Raw genomic sequence first — 18,793 nt, forward strand, 5'->3', positions numbered from 1 at the left:
TCATTAACTACGTAATGCCATAAACTCCAAAGTGAATAATTATTAGTCTCCTTGTGGTATACTTGTGTTAGTTTGGCGGCCATGAGCAATTTGCTCCATACATTAAAATAGTATCTTCATGAAGTATGAAGTATTAAGTCACCAATGTAATTGGCAAAAACAATATTAATTAGTTTGTCAATCATTGGTTTGTTAATCATTGGTGCATTGTAATTCTTTGTTCATGGTCGTATTTCAATTATTATTTTGGAATACTACTTTCATGTTCATAAGAGACTTCAAGAATACTCTACTTATTTATTATCCCTTACAAACCTCCTCGTATGGTTGTGTATTTGTCTCCTGGTAATGGAGAGGACAAATGATAAAGGGGTAGTGATTTTGTCTTGAAAAATACTTTATTTATTCATTAGCCCTTACAAACCTCCTATCTTTACTTCCATTTTTCTCGTGATTTATTTTTATATTTGTTTCCTTGTCCAAAATGATTTTAGGTTAAGTAATTCATGAATTATTATCTTACTACAAAGAATAAGATCATCGTCTTGTTGAACCACCAATGATGAACCTTTTGAGTTAGTTGTAGGTATATATATATCTCTTGTTCAATAGTCTCATCTACTAATGTTTTTTTGGTTTGTTGTGATTGCAACGTGAGATTATCATAATTATCATAATAAGTGATAGAGATTTATGTCCTAATATTTGTTGGTAAATTCAAGACTAATATCATATGCTTCATAGTGCAACAATCTACCTGACAAAAATGAGAATCTAAAAGCAAATTAAAAAAAAGGAAGTTCTACGAAGACTCATGAATCATGTGCGTAAACATTATTCTATTTTGTCCTCTCATGAAATTTATGAACTGCATATAAGAATTACATTTCTTAGAGTCTTTCTCATTGTTTGAAAGTGAGAATATTTAAGCTTGGGTTTTGGTTTTACTCACTAACTCAAATGCTATTATAACTAAATGTCTGATGTAATATCACTTGTTTGGGTGATGGTTGATAGACTATGCGAATGTTGATAAATTGTCAACTGATGCACTAATTTTTTATGAGAATTTTTTTGCATAATGAGTTTTGAAACATGACACTACTTTTAAATTATGTCTCACATTGTTCTAAATTTGTCTAGTCACTAATGTAAGCAAATTTGGATGCAGGTGACCTTCTGAGATAAGCAATGTCTTTGTCCTCTGATGTTTAATCATTTCTTCATAAACCGAATCCTAGCTAATGCATAATTCAGGTGAGTCTAGCCATCTGTATTTTGATTGAATTATTAACATCTTTTACTTTGCTGAACAAATTTGTTGTAGTGAGAGTCAAATTAAGGAATTTATGATCAAAGGATTTGTCAGGGAATCCCTCAGTCCATGTGCAGTCCATGCTCTACTTGTTCCAAAGAAGGATGGGACATGGAGAACGTGTACTGATAGCAGGGCCATCAATAACATTACTGTCAAGTACAAGTTTCCAATCCCAAGGTTAGATGACATGTTAGATAGCTTAGTGGTGCCATGATCTTTTCTAAGATTGATCCCAGGCAAGGGTACCACCAAGTAAGGATAAGAGAGGGAGATGAGTGAAAAATCGCTTTCAAAACTAAACATGGATTGTATGAATGGCTTGTGATGCCATTTGGTCTTTCTAATGCACTAAGCACCTTTATGAGATTGATGACTGAGGTGCTCAGGCCATTTTTAGGCAAGTTTGTAGTGATTTACTTTGATGACATCTTGGTTTAAAGCAGCAGCAGAAGTGAACACCTAAAACACCTTAAAGCTGTGTTCAGGATCCTCAGGGAACAAAAGCTGTTTGGCAAGCTGAAGAAGTACACTTTTCTGGTTGAAGAAGTGGTTTCTGGGGTAAATTGTTTTTGGGAGGGGCATTACAGTTGATCGGAAAAAGGTTGCAACTATTCAATCATGGCCAACGCCTAAAACAATTACTGAGGTGAGGGGGTTCCATGGATTGGCTTCATTTTATAGAAGATTTATCAAGAACTTCAACTCAGTTGTTGCTCCAATCATTAAGTGTATGAAGAAGGGAGAATTCCATTGGACTGAGAGTGCTCAACAGTCCTTTGAGAAGATTAAAAATTTAATGTGTGAAACTCCTATCCTGAAATTACCAGACTTTGATCAACTCTTTGAAGTGGAGTGTGATGCCAGTGGTGTGGGCATTGGTGCAGTCCCGATCCAAGGTCAAAAACCTGTAGCTTATTTCAGTGAGAAATTGAATGGAGCTAAATTGAAATATTCAACATATGACAAAGAATTGTATGCAATTATCAGGGCAGTCATGCATTTGAGTCATTATTTGAAACCAAAACCATTTGTGTTGCATTCTGACCATGAAGCTTTGGTCGGACTATATTTTTCGGTTACTTGTCGTTAGGAGCACCTAGACCAAAAAAATATTTATAACTTCACAAACCACTCTACCATTAGTAAAGAGGTAAGTAAAGGTCGGATCCCAAGGGACGGGTATTGATGTAGGATTTTCGATTGCAATTAGTGGTGTATAAGGGAGTCACAATTTGGGTTGAGATAAGAAGATCACTAAACTAAATGACAATGTAAATAAACAAGCAAGGTAACTAAAATGATATGTAAACAATTGATTAAAAGCACTAGGGTGTCATGGGTTCATAGGGGATTCATGGGAATTGATCATACAAACATATTCTCAAATTATAAGCAAGCAATTATTGTTGTGATAGGATTGAGTTGGTTTATATCTGATGCGTGTCTTTTATATCATGTTTTATACCTCATTTTACACGCATTTCAGAGCTCATTTGTGTAGTTTAAGCTACCATTTCCCCTATTTCCGTCTACTTTCGTGTTTTTGTACATTATTGCAGAAATGTGAAGAATTCAACGGAAAATGAGCTAAATCCGTCCCCGAGTATCCTGCATTGCATTTTGACGTGGAGTATTCACTTAAGGAACGAGCTTGGTGCGCATTTCAAGGCCCGAAAGACAAATCCACGAGATCATAGAAGTCAAGTACCAGCTAAAGCAGTCGATCGACCAGTACCCTTAGTCGATCGACCAACTCACGGGATCCAGAGGCTACTATACACTGCTAGTCAGTCGATCGACCGCCCTGCTTAGTCGATCGACCACACCACTACTTCAGACGAGAATTAAAAGATCGAGGAAAAGCAAGCCCATTATTTTTAGGTTTTGGAAATAAAAGTTACGTTGGTTTGCTATATAACGTAACCTAGAAACATCAGAATCATCATCGAATTATTATCCAGTTTTACATTAAGTTCTTTAGACAATAATTAGGGTTTGGAATATTGGTTTGCATTGGATTTTCGTTCGTACTTTCAATCATTCCGTTACAATTCTTCTGCGATTTTGGTATTCTTCTTATTCCAGTTTATTTCTTTATTTGCATTCATAGATATAGAATTGTTAGTTAGTTCCCGAAACCATAATTATCGTTTTATGCTAGCCTTTTGTTCCGTAGTTTTAATTATGAATTCTTCTGTTGATTTCATCAATCTTATTGTTGTTATCATTCTTAGTATGAGTAGCTAAATTATTCATGCTATGATGTAGGGGAATTATAGTGTAGGCGGCGTAGAATGAACACAGCCTGAATCGCGTGTCAGTCGATCGACTGCCATGCCTGGTCGATCGGCCCGACCACGTGAGGTTTTACCTTCGTTTTAATTGTTTTAATTCTTTATTCGACAAATCGAGTGCACACGACTAGTTGAATGTTTAGGATGTGACTGACCCATTAGATCGAGAGATAGGACGGTTGTTTAACCACCAATTAAAATGACTAAACTATGCTTAGATCGAAAGATAGGTAAAGTTTAGATTATTAGTCACTTTTCAGGATGAGAGTCAGTATTAGTGATATTAGGGACTTATAGCGAGATCGAAAGATGCTATCTGTTAAGAGTGGACCGTGAGGACCTCTTGTTTTCCCGCCTCATGTGTTATATTTAGACCGACTTAGTTTGCTGCCGCCGAAACTATAGTGAACCGACCATCCTAGTACCCTTCTTTATATTTGATTTAATATATCTCTTTAGTTTAATTTTTATTGTTATTAGCTATAGACCAAATCGAATCAACCCCATATTTGTTACCTTAGACTAAATTTAGACAACTTTTAATTACATTCGCCTCCTTGTGGTTCGACCCTGTTACCACTAGCCTAGGTTAGTTTTAATAGGAACTATAAATCTTATTTTTGGTACTCACAACGACGGGTATCAATATCTTACAATCCTAGGAAGGTTTGGGTCCCGGAGCCGAATCGATTAGATTATACAACACCTACAAGTCGACTTAATCGTCCCTACTCAACTATATGCATAGTCTAATGAGACTCGAGTTGGTTTATGTCTTACAAGTCGCATTGAAAAGGTACGTGATGGGTAAAAAATGCAAGGATTCATAGGCTCACATTTCAACATACATAACATGTGCATAAGTTGAGATCACAACAAGCAAGCAAATAAATTATGTGAACATATTAGATTAAGCATGAATCATCCCCATGTTGGTTTCCCTTAATTCCCCATTAACCCTAGCTAAGGAAACTACTCACTCATTATCAAGTTTAACATGCTAACAAGGTTGTCAATCATATTAACAAAGCAAAACATGATGAATAAATGAAGATGATTAACAATAATTAAAAAGGAATTAAGAGAATTATACCTAATGATGATTCCAAAATAATAAGCAAAGAATAATAGAAGTACTTGATGAATGATTGGAAGGTTGTCAATCCTCCAAATAAACCCCAAATAATCTTCAATTACCCAAAATGAATGATGAACAATAGAGGAATTAAGGAAATGAGATTTGTATTAATGCTTAATTAAAAGTTGATTACAAGATTAAAGAGAGATTATAAGAACATAAATTATACTAAGGATTGATTATAATCTAATTAGTACAATGAGGTATTTATAGTGGGGATTAGGTGTGGGAAATAAATCGTATACTTCCTTAAACTAGAAGGATTATAACGATTTAATAAAGATGATCTAAGGTCATAAAATAAAATACATAAACATAAGTAAAAAGATTTAGAATTAACCTTCGGTCCTAGCAAATATGGCCTAAGAACAATATCAAAATTGATATTCGCCTATTAGTTGCACCCAAGACGATCTGAGATATGCCCTTTGATTATGCTAGAAATCAATCTAAAATTTTCTGTAAAATTTAATTGTCTTTGTGTTCTTGTGATGAGAAAGAGGAGGCTAGGTCAAGAAAAAGCATTAGGGTAGAAATAATTCTCTACCTTTCTTTTTATACAGACCGAAACTTGAGTCAATTAGGAAAAGAAAAACTTCCCTAATTTCGGCCAAGTGAACCGAAATAAGGAGTATTTTTCTCCTTATTTTGGTCTTTCCAAAAATATATAAAGTGTGTTAAATTGTCATCTAGTGAGGATCAAACCCATGACCTCTTGGCTTGTGTACCCTCACTATTACCACTATGACACATTCAACTTGTTGATATTAAATACAACTGATTATATTTAACTACGAATTAACATATTAATTCGTCCAAACTAACCTTATATATATTTAATTTAAATATAACTTATTATATTTAATTTACGAATTGACAGTTAATTCGTCTCAACTTAATATTATTTAATTTTCATTAAATAATTATCTCATCAACACATTGACTAACTTTTTAGTCATTTTGGGCATCAATGTAATTATATTTCTATAACCACATTTCTCAACCACGTCCTATAGGTGTGACCTTTAGGGACCAGTTGATCACCGCCATCTGTATGATAATAACGTCAAACTTTCTAGCAAGCCAACCGTTATTAGGTAAACGTTAATCAACTGATTAAATATACGAAGTATACCCTTGTGAACCTGTAAGAGATTTACAAATGTTATCACACTAATTTGTGGAGGACACAAGCTCCAACAAAAACTCCCACTTGTCCTCACAAGTGTATGTGCGATAACCGATTCTCATATCCTTTAAAATTTCTCCCACTCAATGTAAAACAATTTGCAAATCCGAATTCACAAAGGTCGTATTTTACAAGCGATCAGTATCAAGAGTGGTTTTCCCGACTAGAGAGTAACTTAACTGATAAACGAATCAACATTCGAGCATGGCCATTCATTTCAGTTACAACTCCTCGAGTGGCCCTGAGAAATAACTATACCTGATAAGGGTTGGATATTTTCTTCAACTCGAATCCGCAGATGTAAGCACAAAGTATGAATTGACCCAGAAAAAATCTACTTAGCCCCGATTCTGATGAGACCGTGAAAAAGAAACCAAAGTCACCCAAAAACTGCCTTAATCTCAAGAGACAGTTGATAGTCAAAAGAATCGACTCTAGGTGCACAATGGATATCCTATCCATGACCTGAAACCGAATGTTTTTAAACATTTAGGACTCCATTACGTTGTCACAAAAAGTTGTCCTACGAGGTATCGTCATAATCTCGTATCTGTGATCGATTAGTCAACCGTTTAACTTATGGCTCGTTGAACCCACCATCAATCGACTGCACAATATAATAGCCGGAGTTATCAGCTCACATTGGCGATTACGGACCAAACAAATATAATGTAATTCAGTTCACTTTGTGGCGTTCAATGTTGTCAGTACAATCCACATGAAAAACAAAGTATTATATATAAAACGATGAAGTTATAAATAATATATGAAAAAGATAATGTATCAAATCCATAATCAAGTACTACAACTCAGGAACATGTTTAATTCCCATGGAATTAACATGCCCTACATGCTTATCATAATTCAACGGTTTGGTGAGAGGATCCACGATGTTATCATCCGTCGCAATCTTGTCAATCACTATCTCTTCTTGCTCCACGTAATCACGGATCAGGTGAGCTTTTCGAAGTACATGTCTAGATTTGTTGCTAGACTTTGGCTCCTTAGCCTGGAAGATGGCACCTCTATTGTCACAATAGATGGTGATCGGGTCATTCGAACTAGGAACTACCGAAAGCCCTTGTAAGAATTGACTCATCCATATCGCTTCCTTCACGCCTCCGAAGCGGCATAGTACTCGGATTCGAGAGTAGAATCTGCTACAACACTCTGTTTGGAACTCTTCCAGCTGACCGCAACACCATTAAGAGTGAAGACGAACCCGGACTGAGATTTTGAATCATCTCGATCCGTTTGGAAGCTAGCATCTGCGTAACCGGTTGCGCATAGCTTAGTATCGCCTCCATAAGTCAATACCCAATCCTTAGTCCTCCGTAGGTACTCGAGGATATTTTTGACTGCTATCCAGTGTGTTTCACCTGGAGTCTTTTGGTACCGACTCGTCATACTCAATCATATGCCACGTGCCGGGCGTGTGCATATCATGGCATACATGATCGATCCTATTGCAGATGCATAAGGAACACGACTCATGCGCTCAATCCCTTCAGGCGTCGTGGGTGACTGAGACTTGCTCAACTGCATCCCAGTCTTCATAGGAAGGTTCCCCTTCTTGGAGTTGGTCATGCTGAACCTCTCAAGAACCTTATCCAAATAAGACTCCTGACTAAGTGATAACGTTCGTCGTGATCTATCTCGGTAGATACGGATTCCCAAAATACGCTGTGCCTCACCCAGATCTTTCATCTGGAAATGGTTCTTCAACCATTCCTTAACCAAAGATAGGAGAGGAATGTCATTCCCAATCAAGAGTATGTCATCGACATACAATATTAAGAACACAATCTTGCTCCCACTCGACTTGATATATAAGCATGGTTCTTCGACCGATCGAGTGAAACCATACTCTTTTATCACTTGGTCGAAACGATGATTCCAACTCCGAGAAGCTTGCTTAAGTCCATAAATGGAACGCTTAAGCTTGCATACCTTCTTAGGATGTTTAGGATCTATGAAACCTTCGGGTTGCACCATGTACAACTCTTCCTCCAAATAACCGTTTAAGAAGGCGGTTTTCACATCCATTTGCCAAATCTCATAATCATGAAATGCGGCAATCGCTAAGATTATCCGAATGGAACGTAGCATGACTACAGGTGCAAAAATCTCATCATAATGCAATCCTTGCACTTAAGTGAAACCTTTTGCCACAAGTCGTGCCTTATAGATATCTGGTTGCGCGTCTACAGAACGCTTTATTTTGTAAAGCCATTTGCACTGTAGAGGTTTTACCTTATTAGGTAAATCAACTAGATCCCATACGTTATTCTCATACATGGAGTCCATCTCGGATTGCATGGCTTCAAGCCATAGCTTTGAGTCGGAACAGGCCATAGCACCTTTATAGGTTGCGGGTTCATTACTTTCTAGAAAAAAAACGTCATTCTCCTTGACCATACCAATGTATCTGTTCGGAGGATGAGAGTCTCTACCCGACCTCCTAGGTTCCTCATGAATATTAACCGTATCATCAGTTGGAGGTACAACTTCCTCCATCTGTTCCTCGGTTGTTGGTTCTGGAATCTCCGACAGCTCGAAGGTTCTATTACTCGAATTGTTCTCGAGAAATTCTTTCTCTAAGAACGTCGCACTAGCCGCAACAAAAACTCGATGTTCGGTTGGCGAATAGAAGTAATGACCAAATGTTCCTTTTGGATAACCTATAAAGTATGTCTTGACCGATCGCGGGCCGAGCTTATCCTCGTGTCTCAACTTGATATAAGCCTCGCAGCCCCAAACCCGAATAAAGGACAAGTTAGGTACTGTTCCCTTCCACATTTCATATGGAGTCTTGTCGACAACTTTAGACGGACTTCGGTTAAGTATAAGAGCAGCTGACTAAAGAGCATAACCCCATAATGAATCAGGCACTATGGTGTGACTCATCATGGATCGAACCATATCAAGTAAGGTTCGATTTCTACGTTCGGACACACCATTCAATTGAGGTGTTCCAGGTGGAGTTAACTGCAAAACGATTCCACAGTCTTTTAGGTGTTGATCAAACTCATTTGAAAGATATTCGCCACCACGATCTGAACGGAGTGCTTTAATCTTTCTACCCAGTTGGTTCTGTACCCTATTCTGGTATTCCTTGAATTTCTCAAAGGACTCACTTTTATGCTTCATTAAGTAGACATATCCGTATCTACTCAAATCGTCCGTGAAAGTGATAAAATATCTATAGCCATTTCTAGCGGTAATTGACATAGGTCCACATACGTCCGTATGTATGAGTCCTAATAGGTCACTAGCACGCATTCCAACACCTTTGAAGGAAATTCGAGTCATCTTGCCAATGAGACATGATTCACACGTGCCATATGCAGAAAATCCGAATGAGGGAATAGTCCCATTATCGACGAGTTTCTTTACGCGTTTCTCATTTTTGTGTCCCATTCGACAATGCCATAGATAGGTTTGATCTTTGTCACCAACCTTTAATTTCTTATTATTCATGTGTAATACTTCCGTGGTTTGATCTAAGATATAAATTCCATTCATGGAAACTGTTTTGCCATAAATCATTTCATTAAAAGAGAAAATACAACTATTATCCTTTATTGAAAATGTAAAACCGTTTTTAGCAAGTACTTTAACAGAAATAATGTTCTTAGATAAACTGGGTACATGTAACAGTTATTTAAAGATAACTCAAAACCACTAGGGAGTTGGATTACATATGTTCCCTTCCAGGCTGCAGCTACTCGTGCTCCATTCCCGACTCGCAGGTCCACATCACCTTTTTCGAGAGGTATGATGTTCTTTAGGCCCTGCAAATGATTACACTGATGAGAACCACAACCAGTATCTAGTACCCAAGTTCCGAAACTTGCATGGTTAATCTCAATCATATGAATATAAGATGACATACCAACAGGAACGACGCGGCCTGCCTTGATGTCCTCACGGTAGACGGGACAGTTCCTCCTCCAATGTCCAGTCTTGTGACAATGGTGGCACTCTATGTCACTACCCTTGCTCTTTGTCTTGCCCTGTGAGCCACTAGTCTCACTAGGCGCACTCTTATCGTTTCCTGGCTTCTTAAACTTTGGCTTACCTACAGCTAGGTCGCCATGAGCCTTGCCCTTACCTTTACCTTTATTGTAAATTGTGAGAACATCCTGCTTTATGCTCCCACTCAATTTCATATCCTTCTCGGTCTGTACGAGAAGGGAGTGTAGCTCATGAGGACTCTTTTTCAAGTCATTCATGAAGTAGTTCGCCCTGAAAAGGGCAAAACCATCGTGAAGAGAATGAAGCATTCGGTCAATGACAATGCTCTCACTGATTCTACAATTCAGTGACTCCAGTTTCTCGACATTCTCAATCATGTGAAGAATGTGTAGGCTAACCGGTTGGCCCTTATGGAGTTTCGCATCAAAGAAGCGACAGGTATGCTCATATGTAACGATTCTCGGTGCCTTTGAGAACTCGTTAGTGAGCGTGGTGAAAATCTTGTTTGCACCTTGGGCAATGAAGCCTCTCTGCAAATTGGTTTCCATTGCAAAGATGAGTACGTTCTTTATCGCACCCGCTTCCATAACGAAATCACTATAAGCGAGTGACTCGTTGATTCCTGCATTTGGGCCTGGGTTGACCGGTATTAGCTCGATTAAATACCCGAGCTTACCGTCGCAGATAGCGACATTCCGTAGTGCCGCCTCCCGATCCGCAAAATTGGACCCATCATTCTTGATCCAGTGGGTGATTCATTTGGTCCATGAACATTTTAAGCCGGACGAACGATCTAGTGTGGCACTAGGCATTGGGATTGCGTTATTTCCCGCCATTTATTGAAAAAGATATTATTGATAATAAGCGTGTTCTACATGCTGAAAGAAGAATAAAATAATAAGCATGCATCGTTTTTATTTTAAGTCTAATGAACTAATGTCATAACGAGAAGACTCAAAAACATTTATACAATTGACCTCCCTCAAGAATTATATAAATGACCCCAAGACTCAATTCTTTGTAAATTGATAAGCTAACTTGTTAGCTAATTCTACCGTTAGAATTCCTGGTCGATAAATTTCTGTAAATTCTATCTTTAGTCCATCATAATCACGAGAAACTCTTCGGACTATGATGTTGAGGTAAACTAAGTCAACACAAGGGGTCATATTAGGCCTACCGACGAAGAAGGGACTCATAGATGTTTGCCCTTATAAAGACTAATCTCAATTTCCGTTTTAGAGGAAGATCCCATCAACTATTTTTAATTCATTTTAAGTGAACTATAATCTAGCATGCGAGAATGATTTAAACTAAAGTGATGGCTTATAGACTGTGACATCTGCATGTCCATGAAAACTAACATACAACTATATGAGTCAATTTTCATGCATTTTAGTAATAGGTGGTTTGGTTTTAGGCGGAATATGATGCAGTTACTAGCATGTGAATGAAAAGCAATAAAATGAAAAACGTAAAAAAAACAGTAAAACTCCTAGTGTGGCCTATCCTATCAAAATGAACAATAAATACAAGTGTGGAATCCATCCTTGGACCCGAGAAGCTTGTCTTGATGTTCCATCTTGATCCATGTAGCGGGAGTGAGCTTGAATCTTCATCTTTAGTCTTCTTTGAAATTACAATAAATAAAATCACATAATTGACCTATTAATTACATTCTAATTTCAAAACCCAAAACTAAAATAAAGGATATTCGAGATCTCATAATTACATAAAAATCATGTTTCCTTCATTACGAAAACATAATTTGACTAAGGCCACACTAAGTATTACATAATACAACCGATTGCAAAAATTAAATACGTAAATAAAATTCATTCATTCGATTCATTCAACAAAAATAAAAGCATCAACTAAAATAAATTAAACATACATAATACAAGACATTAATTATGTTGATTAATTTATCCAAACCACCTATTTAAATTAAATTAAGTGACAATTCCGCAATTTAATCACATTAATTTCATATTAATCCATATTAAACTTGTAATATGAATTCTATCCGTCTAAATTTTAAACCGCTTTAAAATAACTCGGTATCTTTAAATTGTGAACCGATTCACAATAACTAATTGGCCAAAATAAATAAATAAAACAAAAATCCCCTTTTTTTATTTTGTCTCGGCAAAAAAAAAATAAAACAAATTTTTTTTTTATTTTTTTTTTATATCACGGCCGAAATAAAAAAACAGCCAAATACCTTTTGTTTTCTTTCTATTCGGCAATTAGGAAACCCAAAAAAAACTTTCCATAAATTTTCTTTCGGCAATATGGCAAAAAAAAACAAGAAAACAAAACTTTCCTTTTATTTTTTTTCTTTCTCATTCTCGGTTTACCAAAAACAAAAACAAATTTTTTTTTTCTCGGCAAACCCTAAAATCGTCCCCCTTTTTTTCTTTTCTTTTGCGGCAATATGCCCTAAAACAAGATTTGATGACTAAATTGTTTACCTTTGCTATTAGAACATGATTAGCATATGAAATAATAAAGTTGATCAATTTATATGCCAAAAACTATATAGCAAAAACAATCTTTTTATCATAAACATGACGATTCCATTTAATTTTAACTTAATCTGCATTAAATCAAAAACTACCAATTCTTCATATGATAATTTTAACTGATTATAAACTATAATATGAAAAATAGAATGGAAAAATATCATCAAACAGAAAGAACAAAAACGGCACAAAAAAAATTTCCGAACCATAAAAAATTCGAAACCCTAATTTTTTTCTCGAAAATCCTATTGTTCACATACAAATTTTATGAAAATCATCAAAATTAAAATCGTAGCCTAAATCTCTGATACCACTTGTGGGAAATAAATCTGTATACTTCCCTTAAACTAGAAGGATTATAACGATTTAATAAAGATGATCTAAGGTCATAAAATAAAATACATAAACATAAGTAAAAAGATTTAGAATTAACCTTCGGTCCTAGCAAATATGGCCTAAGAACAATATCAAAATTGATATTCGCCTATTAGTTGCACCCAAGACGATCTGAGATATGCCTTTGATTATGCTAGAAATCAATCTAAAATTTTCTGTAAAATTTAATTGTCTTTGTGTTCTTGTGATGAGAAAGAGGAGGCTAGGTCAAGAAAAAGCATTAGGGTAGAAATAATTCTCTACCTTTCTTTTTATACAGACCCAAACTTAGAGTCAATTAGGAAAAGAAAAACTTTCCCTAATTTCGGCCAAGTGAACCGAAATAAGGAGTATTTTTCTCCTTATTTTGGTCTTTCCAAAAATATATAAAGTGTGTTAAATTGTCATCTAGTGAGGATCGAACCCATGACCTCTTGGCTTGTGTACCCTCACTATTACCACTATGACACATTCAACTTGTTGATATTAAATACAACTGATTATATTTAACTACGAATTAACAGATTAATTCGTCCAAACTAACCTTATATATATTTAATTTAAATATAACTTATTATATTTAATTTACGAATTGATGATTAATTGTCTCAACTTAATATTATTTAATTTTCATTAAATAATTATCTCCTCAACACATTGACTAACTTTTTAGTCATTTTGGGCATCAATGTAATTATATTTCTATAACCACATTTCTCAAACACGTCCTATAGGTGTGACCTTTAGAGACCAGTTGATCACCGCTATCTGTATGATAATAACGTCAAACTTTCTAGCAAGCCAACCGTTATTAGGTAAACGTTAATCAACTGATTAAATATACGAAGTATACCCTTGTGAACCTGTAAGAGATTTACAAATGTTATCACACTAATTTGTGGAGGACACATGCTCCAACATTAGGTACATAAATTAGGGTTACTAAGGGCTTAAATGACGATTAAGACCCTTAAGAAAAGTTGAGGAAATGCTCCTCTCGAAGAAAGATGGGAGTCTCCTTTTTGCTAGTCTTTCGAGAATTATGCGCATCCCGAGTAGAACAAGGAGAAGGCGTGTTTGTTGGATGACAATCCGAGTGGCCAAGGGCGGGACGAGCAGATTGTGAGAGTTGGACGAGCGGACTAGAGGGTTGGACGCTCGGATTGTGGAGATGTTGGACGAGCGGATTGGCTGGAGGGACGCTCGGATTGTGGAGTTGGACGAGTGTCCCGATACTGCGACGGCCGGATTCTAGTTCAACAAGCTTTTTCTTCTTTTCTTCTTTTCTTCTTCCAACAATCCTCAAGGATTTTGTCGGAGATTCCAGAATCGTCTTCATCAATACCCATTATATACAAAGGCCTTCTAGTCTTGTCTTCACTTTGATGCTTGGTCATTAGATTCGATCAATTTAGCTCCATTTTGCCATTAAAATGCAAGGTTTGCACTCCTCTCCAACCAAGGAAATAAAATCTCAAAGAATATGCAAAACAAAGGACTAAAGATAGTAAATGACCCAATTATGCACTAAAAAGCATAGGAACGAGGCTAATTCGGAGACTAAATATGCTCAAATATTGGTCACATCAAATATCCCAAAACCGAACCTTTGCTCGTCCCGAGTAAAGAGGTGACAAAAACTAGGACCCTTATTTAAACTATCCTACTAAAATAACTGATATGACATAATTAGCAGGTCTCACTCCGCCCCTTCAACTCACAACAAGACAACCATGAGGTAGGATGCCTTCTTGCAAGGCAAGGTGGGTCTTGCCAAAATGGCTTCACATCCAAGCATTAAAGCACACAAAATCAAGTAATGGATGCATCTATAAAAGAATAGCCACTTTCCTCATCTAAGTGGCGGAAATTATCCAATGGGGAAGCAATTCAAGGGTACACACTCCATTATAGATATGGTTTCTTCAAACTACTAAGCCTAGAAGGATACCAATAAATCACCTCCAAGTTGTGTCAAGCTAGGGTACCTTTGTCCTCAATCGTTAAATGCTTTTGTCAAGAGTATATGATACCGTCGTTTTGTATCAAAGTTAAATTTATAAACCAAACTAAAACTATAGCTAGTGATAGTAAGGGTCGAACCACAGAGAGACAAGATCAATTCTATTTGCTATTTTAAATGTATTGAAGTAACAATTGTTGAGGGAGGTTTTGGTTGGTTGATTTTAAACTAATTACTGAAATTTAAATGATGTTTAAAATAGATATTAAAAAGCAGCTAGGAACTTCGGTTCACCATGGCCTAAGGGTCAGCCAAGTAAAGTCAAGGTCTGTCCAATGTCGTCTCAGGATGTCAAATAGGTCCTCTAAGTCTCTATTCGAACTAACCCTCTCGGTCTTCTTTCACCCTAGAATTAAACTAGATTGCTTTCGCTCCACGAGTCTTTCTAACTACTTGTAAGAAATCTAACTCCGCTAATCTCTCAATCTAGCAAAGGGGTTAAATCTCACAAAAGTAAATAAGGCCGATACAGGTTCAACCTAAACTTAATAAAATCAACTCATGACGCCATGGATTCCCTAATTCCTAGCATAGAAATTTAGCTACGCATGATTAAGAATATGACAATTGCAAAATTAAAGATATGGAATAAAATTGACATGATTGAATTAGAATTAACAACTAAGGGATTAAAAACTGAATTGCTTAAATATAAATTGGAAAAAACTAGAAATAAATAAACAAGAATAAGAGAAAATTGAAATTGAATTAAAGCTTACTAAAGAATTCGATGAACAAACAATTGATCGTAATCCGTAGCCTCTATTTCGCGTGTTTCCAAAACTAGGCCTAAAACTTCAGTTGTTGAATAATAAAAACATAACCTCGATTTGTTTGTTGCGTTCTCCTAATAAAAGTTGTCCCCCAAAAGATAAATTACAAGTGGGCTTTCAAAAGACAAATGTGTAAAAGAAACCGACTACGAAATAGAGTCGATCGACCGGTGGACGCGGTCGATCGATCAGTGTGACGCTTGCCGATCGATCAGTGATAAAGGCCGGGCAACATTCCTTCTCTCTTTGAACTCGGGTCGATAGATCGAGTCACCGGGTCGATAGACCGATTCTGGCGTAGTAGCTTCCAGCCTTCCAACTTCATGCACGCATTTCGAGACGATCGAATTCCGAGCTTCTAACTTCATAGTTTCCATAAAATGCCCCGAGAAGGATAAAAGCTTGATTTAGCTTACTTCCGATCATTCCTACAATAATGACATAGGAAATCCAAAGTAAACCGCTTTAGGAGAAATAATAGCTTAAAGCTAACAATTACGAATAGAAATACGTGCCAAAACCGCTAATAAAGTGTATAGAATATGCACGTATCAAATCTCCCCAAACCAAACCTTGCTTGTCCCCAAGCAAGCACTAAGACTCAATCTAAACACCTATTGGAACGAATTTCTTTCTCAAAACAAGAACGTATTATCATGCCCAACCAATTTAGTGCAACAAATAATATCCAAGCATTTTGTCAAGCGCAAACGAGTTGAACATGTTCAAGAATTTACCAAACTTTCGACCTTGCAAGACTCGTGTATATCGGACTCTCACGGGTCGCTTATTAACTCAAATTTAAGAACAGGATGAGAATTTGATTGTGCAAGATAGAAGAATGATTGAAATAAGTCTCTCACCTAACTACGACCCATAAAAACATGCCTGCAGTCTAACATGAATAAAATCTCTACAACCGTACATATGCATTCCAACCATTTAATGACCATGACACATGCCGAGGCGATTTGGGATTGTGAGGCTACGGGTAAGAAGGGGCTAAAATAAAGTTGGATAAGAGGAGATAAAGCCGAGCAAGCAACTTCTAAACACCAAATTTCTGAATATTTCCCAACTTCGTACTCGAGAGAAAATCAAAACGGTGCTACTAAAAGCACAAATCTCACAATCTCCCAAAATAATAATAATTCCCCAAATAATATAAATAGCAACATGGGAATAAAAATCACCATCCAAAAGTTATTCTAATCATGTGATTTTTTCTTTTCTTTCTTTTCTATTTTTTTTTCTTCTCTGCCTCTCTTTTTCCAAAACCTGATCTGGCAGTCGATCGGCCATGTGATGCAGTCAATCGACCACCCCTTTTGACCTGAACCTCCTCTGCTTCAGTTCAGTTTCTTTTTTTTTCTTTCTGTCTCTTTTTTTTCAAAAATTTCTCTTCATTTCCAAACATATCACCCAAAACTGATGCATTTCTCACACGAGACAATAAAAACCAACTCGCAAAATAATATTCCCGAATAACTACCTTTACTAGCTCGGCTAGGGTGGCTAAATTTGGAATGTAGTTTATGGGACAAAAAGGCAAATTTGACTTTTCGGGGCTTATGGGCAAAAATGAAATAAAGGGAACCTCTTCCACATGTGTCGCAAACCGCAAAACCAAATGCATACGTGTATTAAGAAGATAAAATTCATGTTTATGCAAATTTATGTGACATGCCTTACGAGGAGTAACTACTCTCATTCCTACATGAAACCGGTCATAAATGACAATAGTTTAAATAAGCTCTAGCCTTAGATATTTTAAGTAGTTTGCCAATATTGAGTCAGGTCTATTCGTTTAGTAAAATTCCAACAAAAACTCGTAAACTATGCAAGTGACATACTCAACGACATTAAAAGTGCAAGGAAGTCCAATGAGACAATACGTAAAGCAATTTTATCATTAAAATCCATCCATTCCGACTCGACCTACATGCAAAAGTAAACGTGATATTTTTGTATTTTTTTTTAAACAAAATTGCAAATGCATGCGGAAATGCAATAAACATGACCTAAAAATGCGAGTAAAACAATGGAAATGTGACAAGCATATGCATATACCCTCCCCAAACCAAAACGCGCAATGCCCTCATTGCGCTCATCAACTAAACAGCAGCATTCAAAATAACAGGGAGGTATATAAACATCTACAGAAGAAATGGAAACTCACTAAATACGGCCTCCCCAAACCAGCCATCAAAAAGGGGAGACAGACACTTCTTGATCCTCCTCGGCTCATACTGAACCGCCGCCTCATCCGACCTCGAGTCGTCGTCCTCCTCCTTCTCAAAAGATCGGCAAGCAGTGGGAGTAGATGTCGTGAGGGCGAAGGATATCCGCCCTCCGGGGAACAAAGAAGGACGGGTGGGTCCAGGGACCCCGTGGGAGCATCCTGTCCGAGCAAACTCTCACAACCGGGTACATGGAAAGAGCCATGTCCATCCTATGCTGATCAAAACTCCTGCATAAATCACCCAACACACGTGAAAACCGACCTTTTGGTCCTTGACATAAAGGATAACAATAGGTGCATGGGGTCGAAAAGTAGCCAGAACCCGGCCCGGGAGTAGGAGTGGAGGAGGAAGGAACCCGTGAAGAAGAGGTACGAGCTCCTCTCGAGGTGGAAGCATGAGAGGAGCTCGCCTAATAAGGAGCCTATAGCTAGGCAAGGGCAATCGAGTCTTCCCCTCAACAGTAGTAAAGGGTAAAATAGGAGGAAGGTCAAGGGTAGTAATGGGGTCGGAAATGAAAGAATCGATCTTCCACCGACCCCGAGTATCGACCCACTTCACGGACTTGACGTAGTCAAGGTCCATGAACGTGCAAGAAGAGGTCGAGAGGAGATTCCTCTCGAGGAAAGACAGGAAGAAGACGGTGGGTTATACTGGTCACTAGCCCACCACAGACTATAGTAGTCGGAGAGGTGTTGCCCATCGGCCCGAAAGTAGTAACTAAAGGGGGTAAATGGTGAGTGCCCTTCCTCTTAGGCATGTAATCTAATATGTTCACATGATTAAATTGCTTGCTTGTTGTGATGTCGACTTTATGCACATGTTATGTTTGATGAAATGCTAAACTTATGAATCCTTGCATTTTTACCATCTCTTATCTTTTCAACGACTTGCAAGATGTAAACCAGCTCGAGTCTTGTTAGACCATCCTTAAGTTGAA

The 18,793-nt window shown here is 37.2% G+C and overlaps 1 protein-coding gene across 1 annotated transcript; it reads left to right on the top strand.

The window, feature by feature from the left end:
• Positions 1-1,327: 1,327 nt before the first annotated feature.
• Positions 1,328-2,290, top strand: LOC141639927 (putative mitochondrial protein AtMg00860; the record flags this gene model as incomplete). The annotated part of the gene is made up of 3 exons (XM_074448901.1): positions 1,328-1,495; positions 1,762-1,876; positions 1,920-2,290. Coding segments are annotated over 3 exons (654 nt in total), but the record flags the coding sequence as incomplete, so codon positions are not given.
• Positions 2,291-18,793: the final 16,503 nt, after the last annotated feature.

Source organism: Silene latifolia, unplaced genomic scaffold (assembly GCF_048544455.1).
Source record: "Silene latifolia isolate original U9 population unplaced genomic scaffold, ASM4854445v1 scaffold_620, whole genome shotgun sequence".
NCBI lineage: Eukaryota > Viridiplantae > Streptophyta > Magnoliopsida > Caryophyllales > Caryophyllaceae > Silene > Silene latifolia.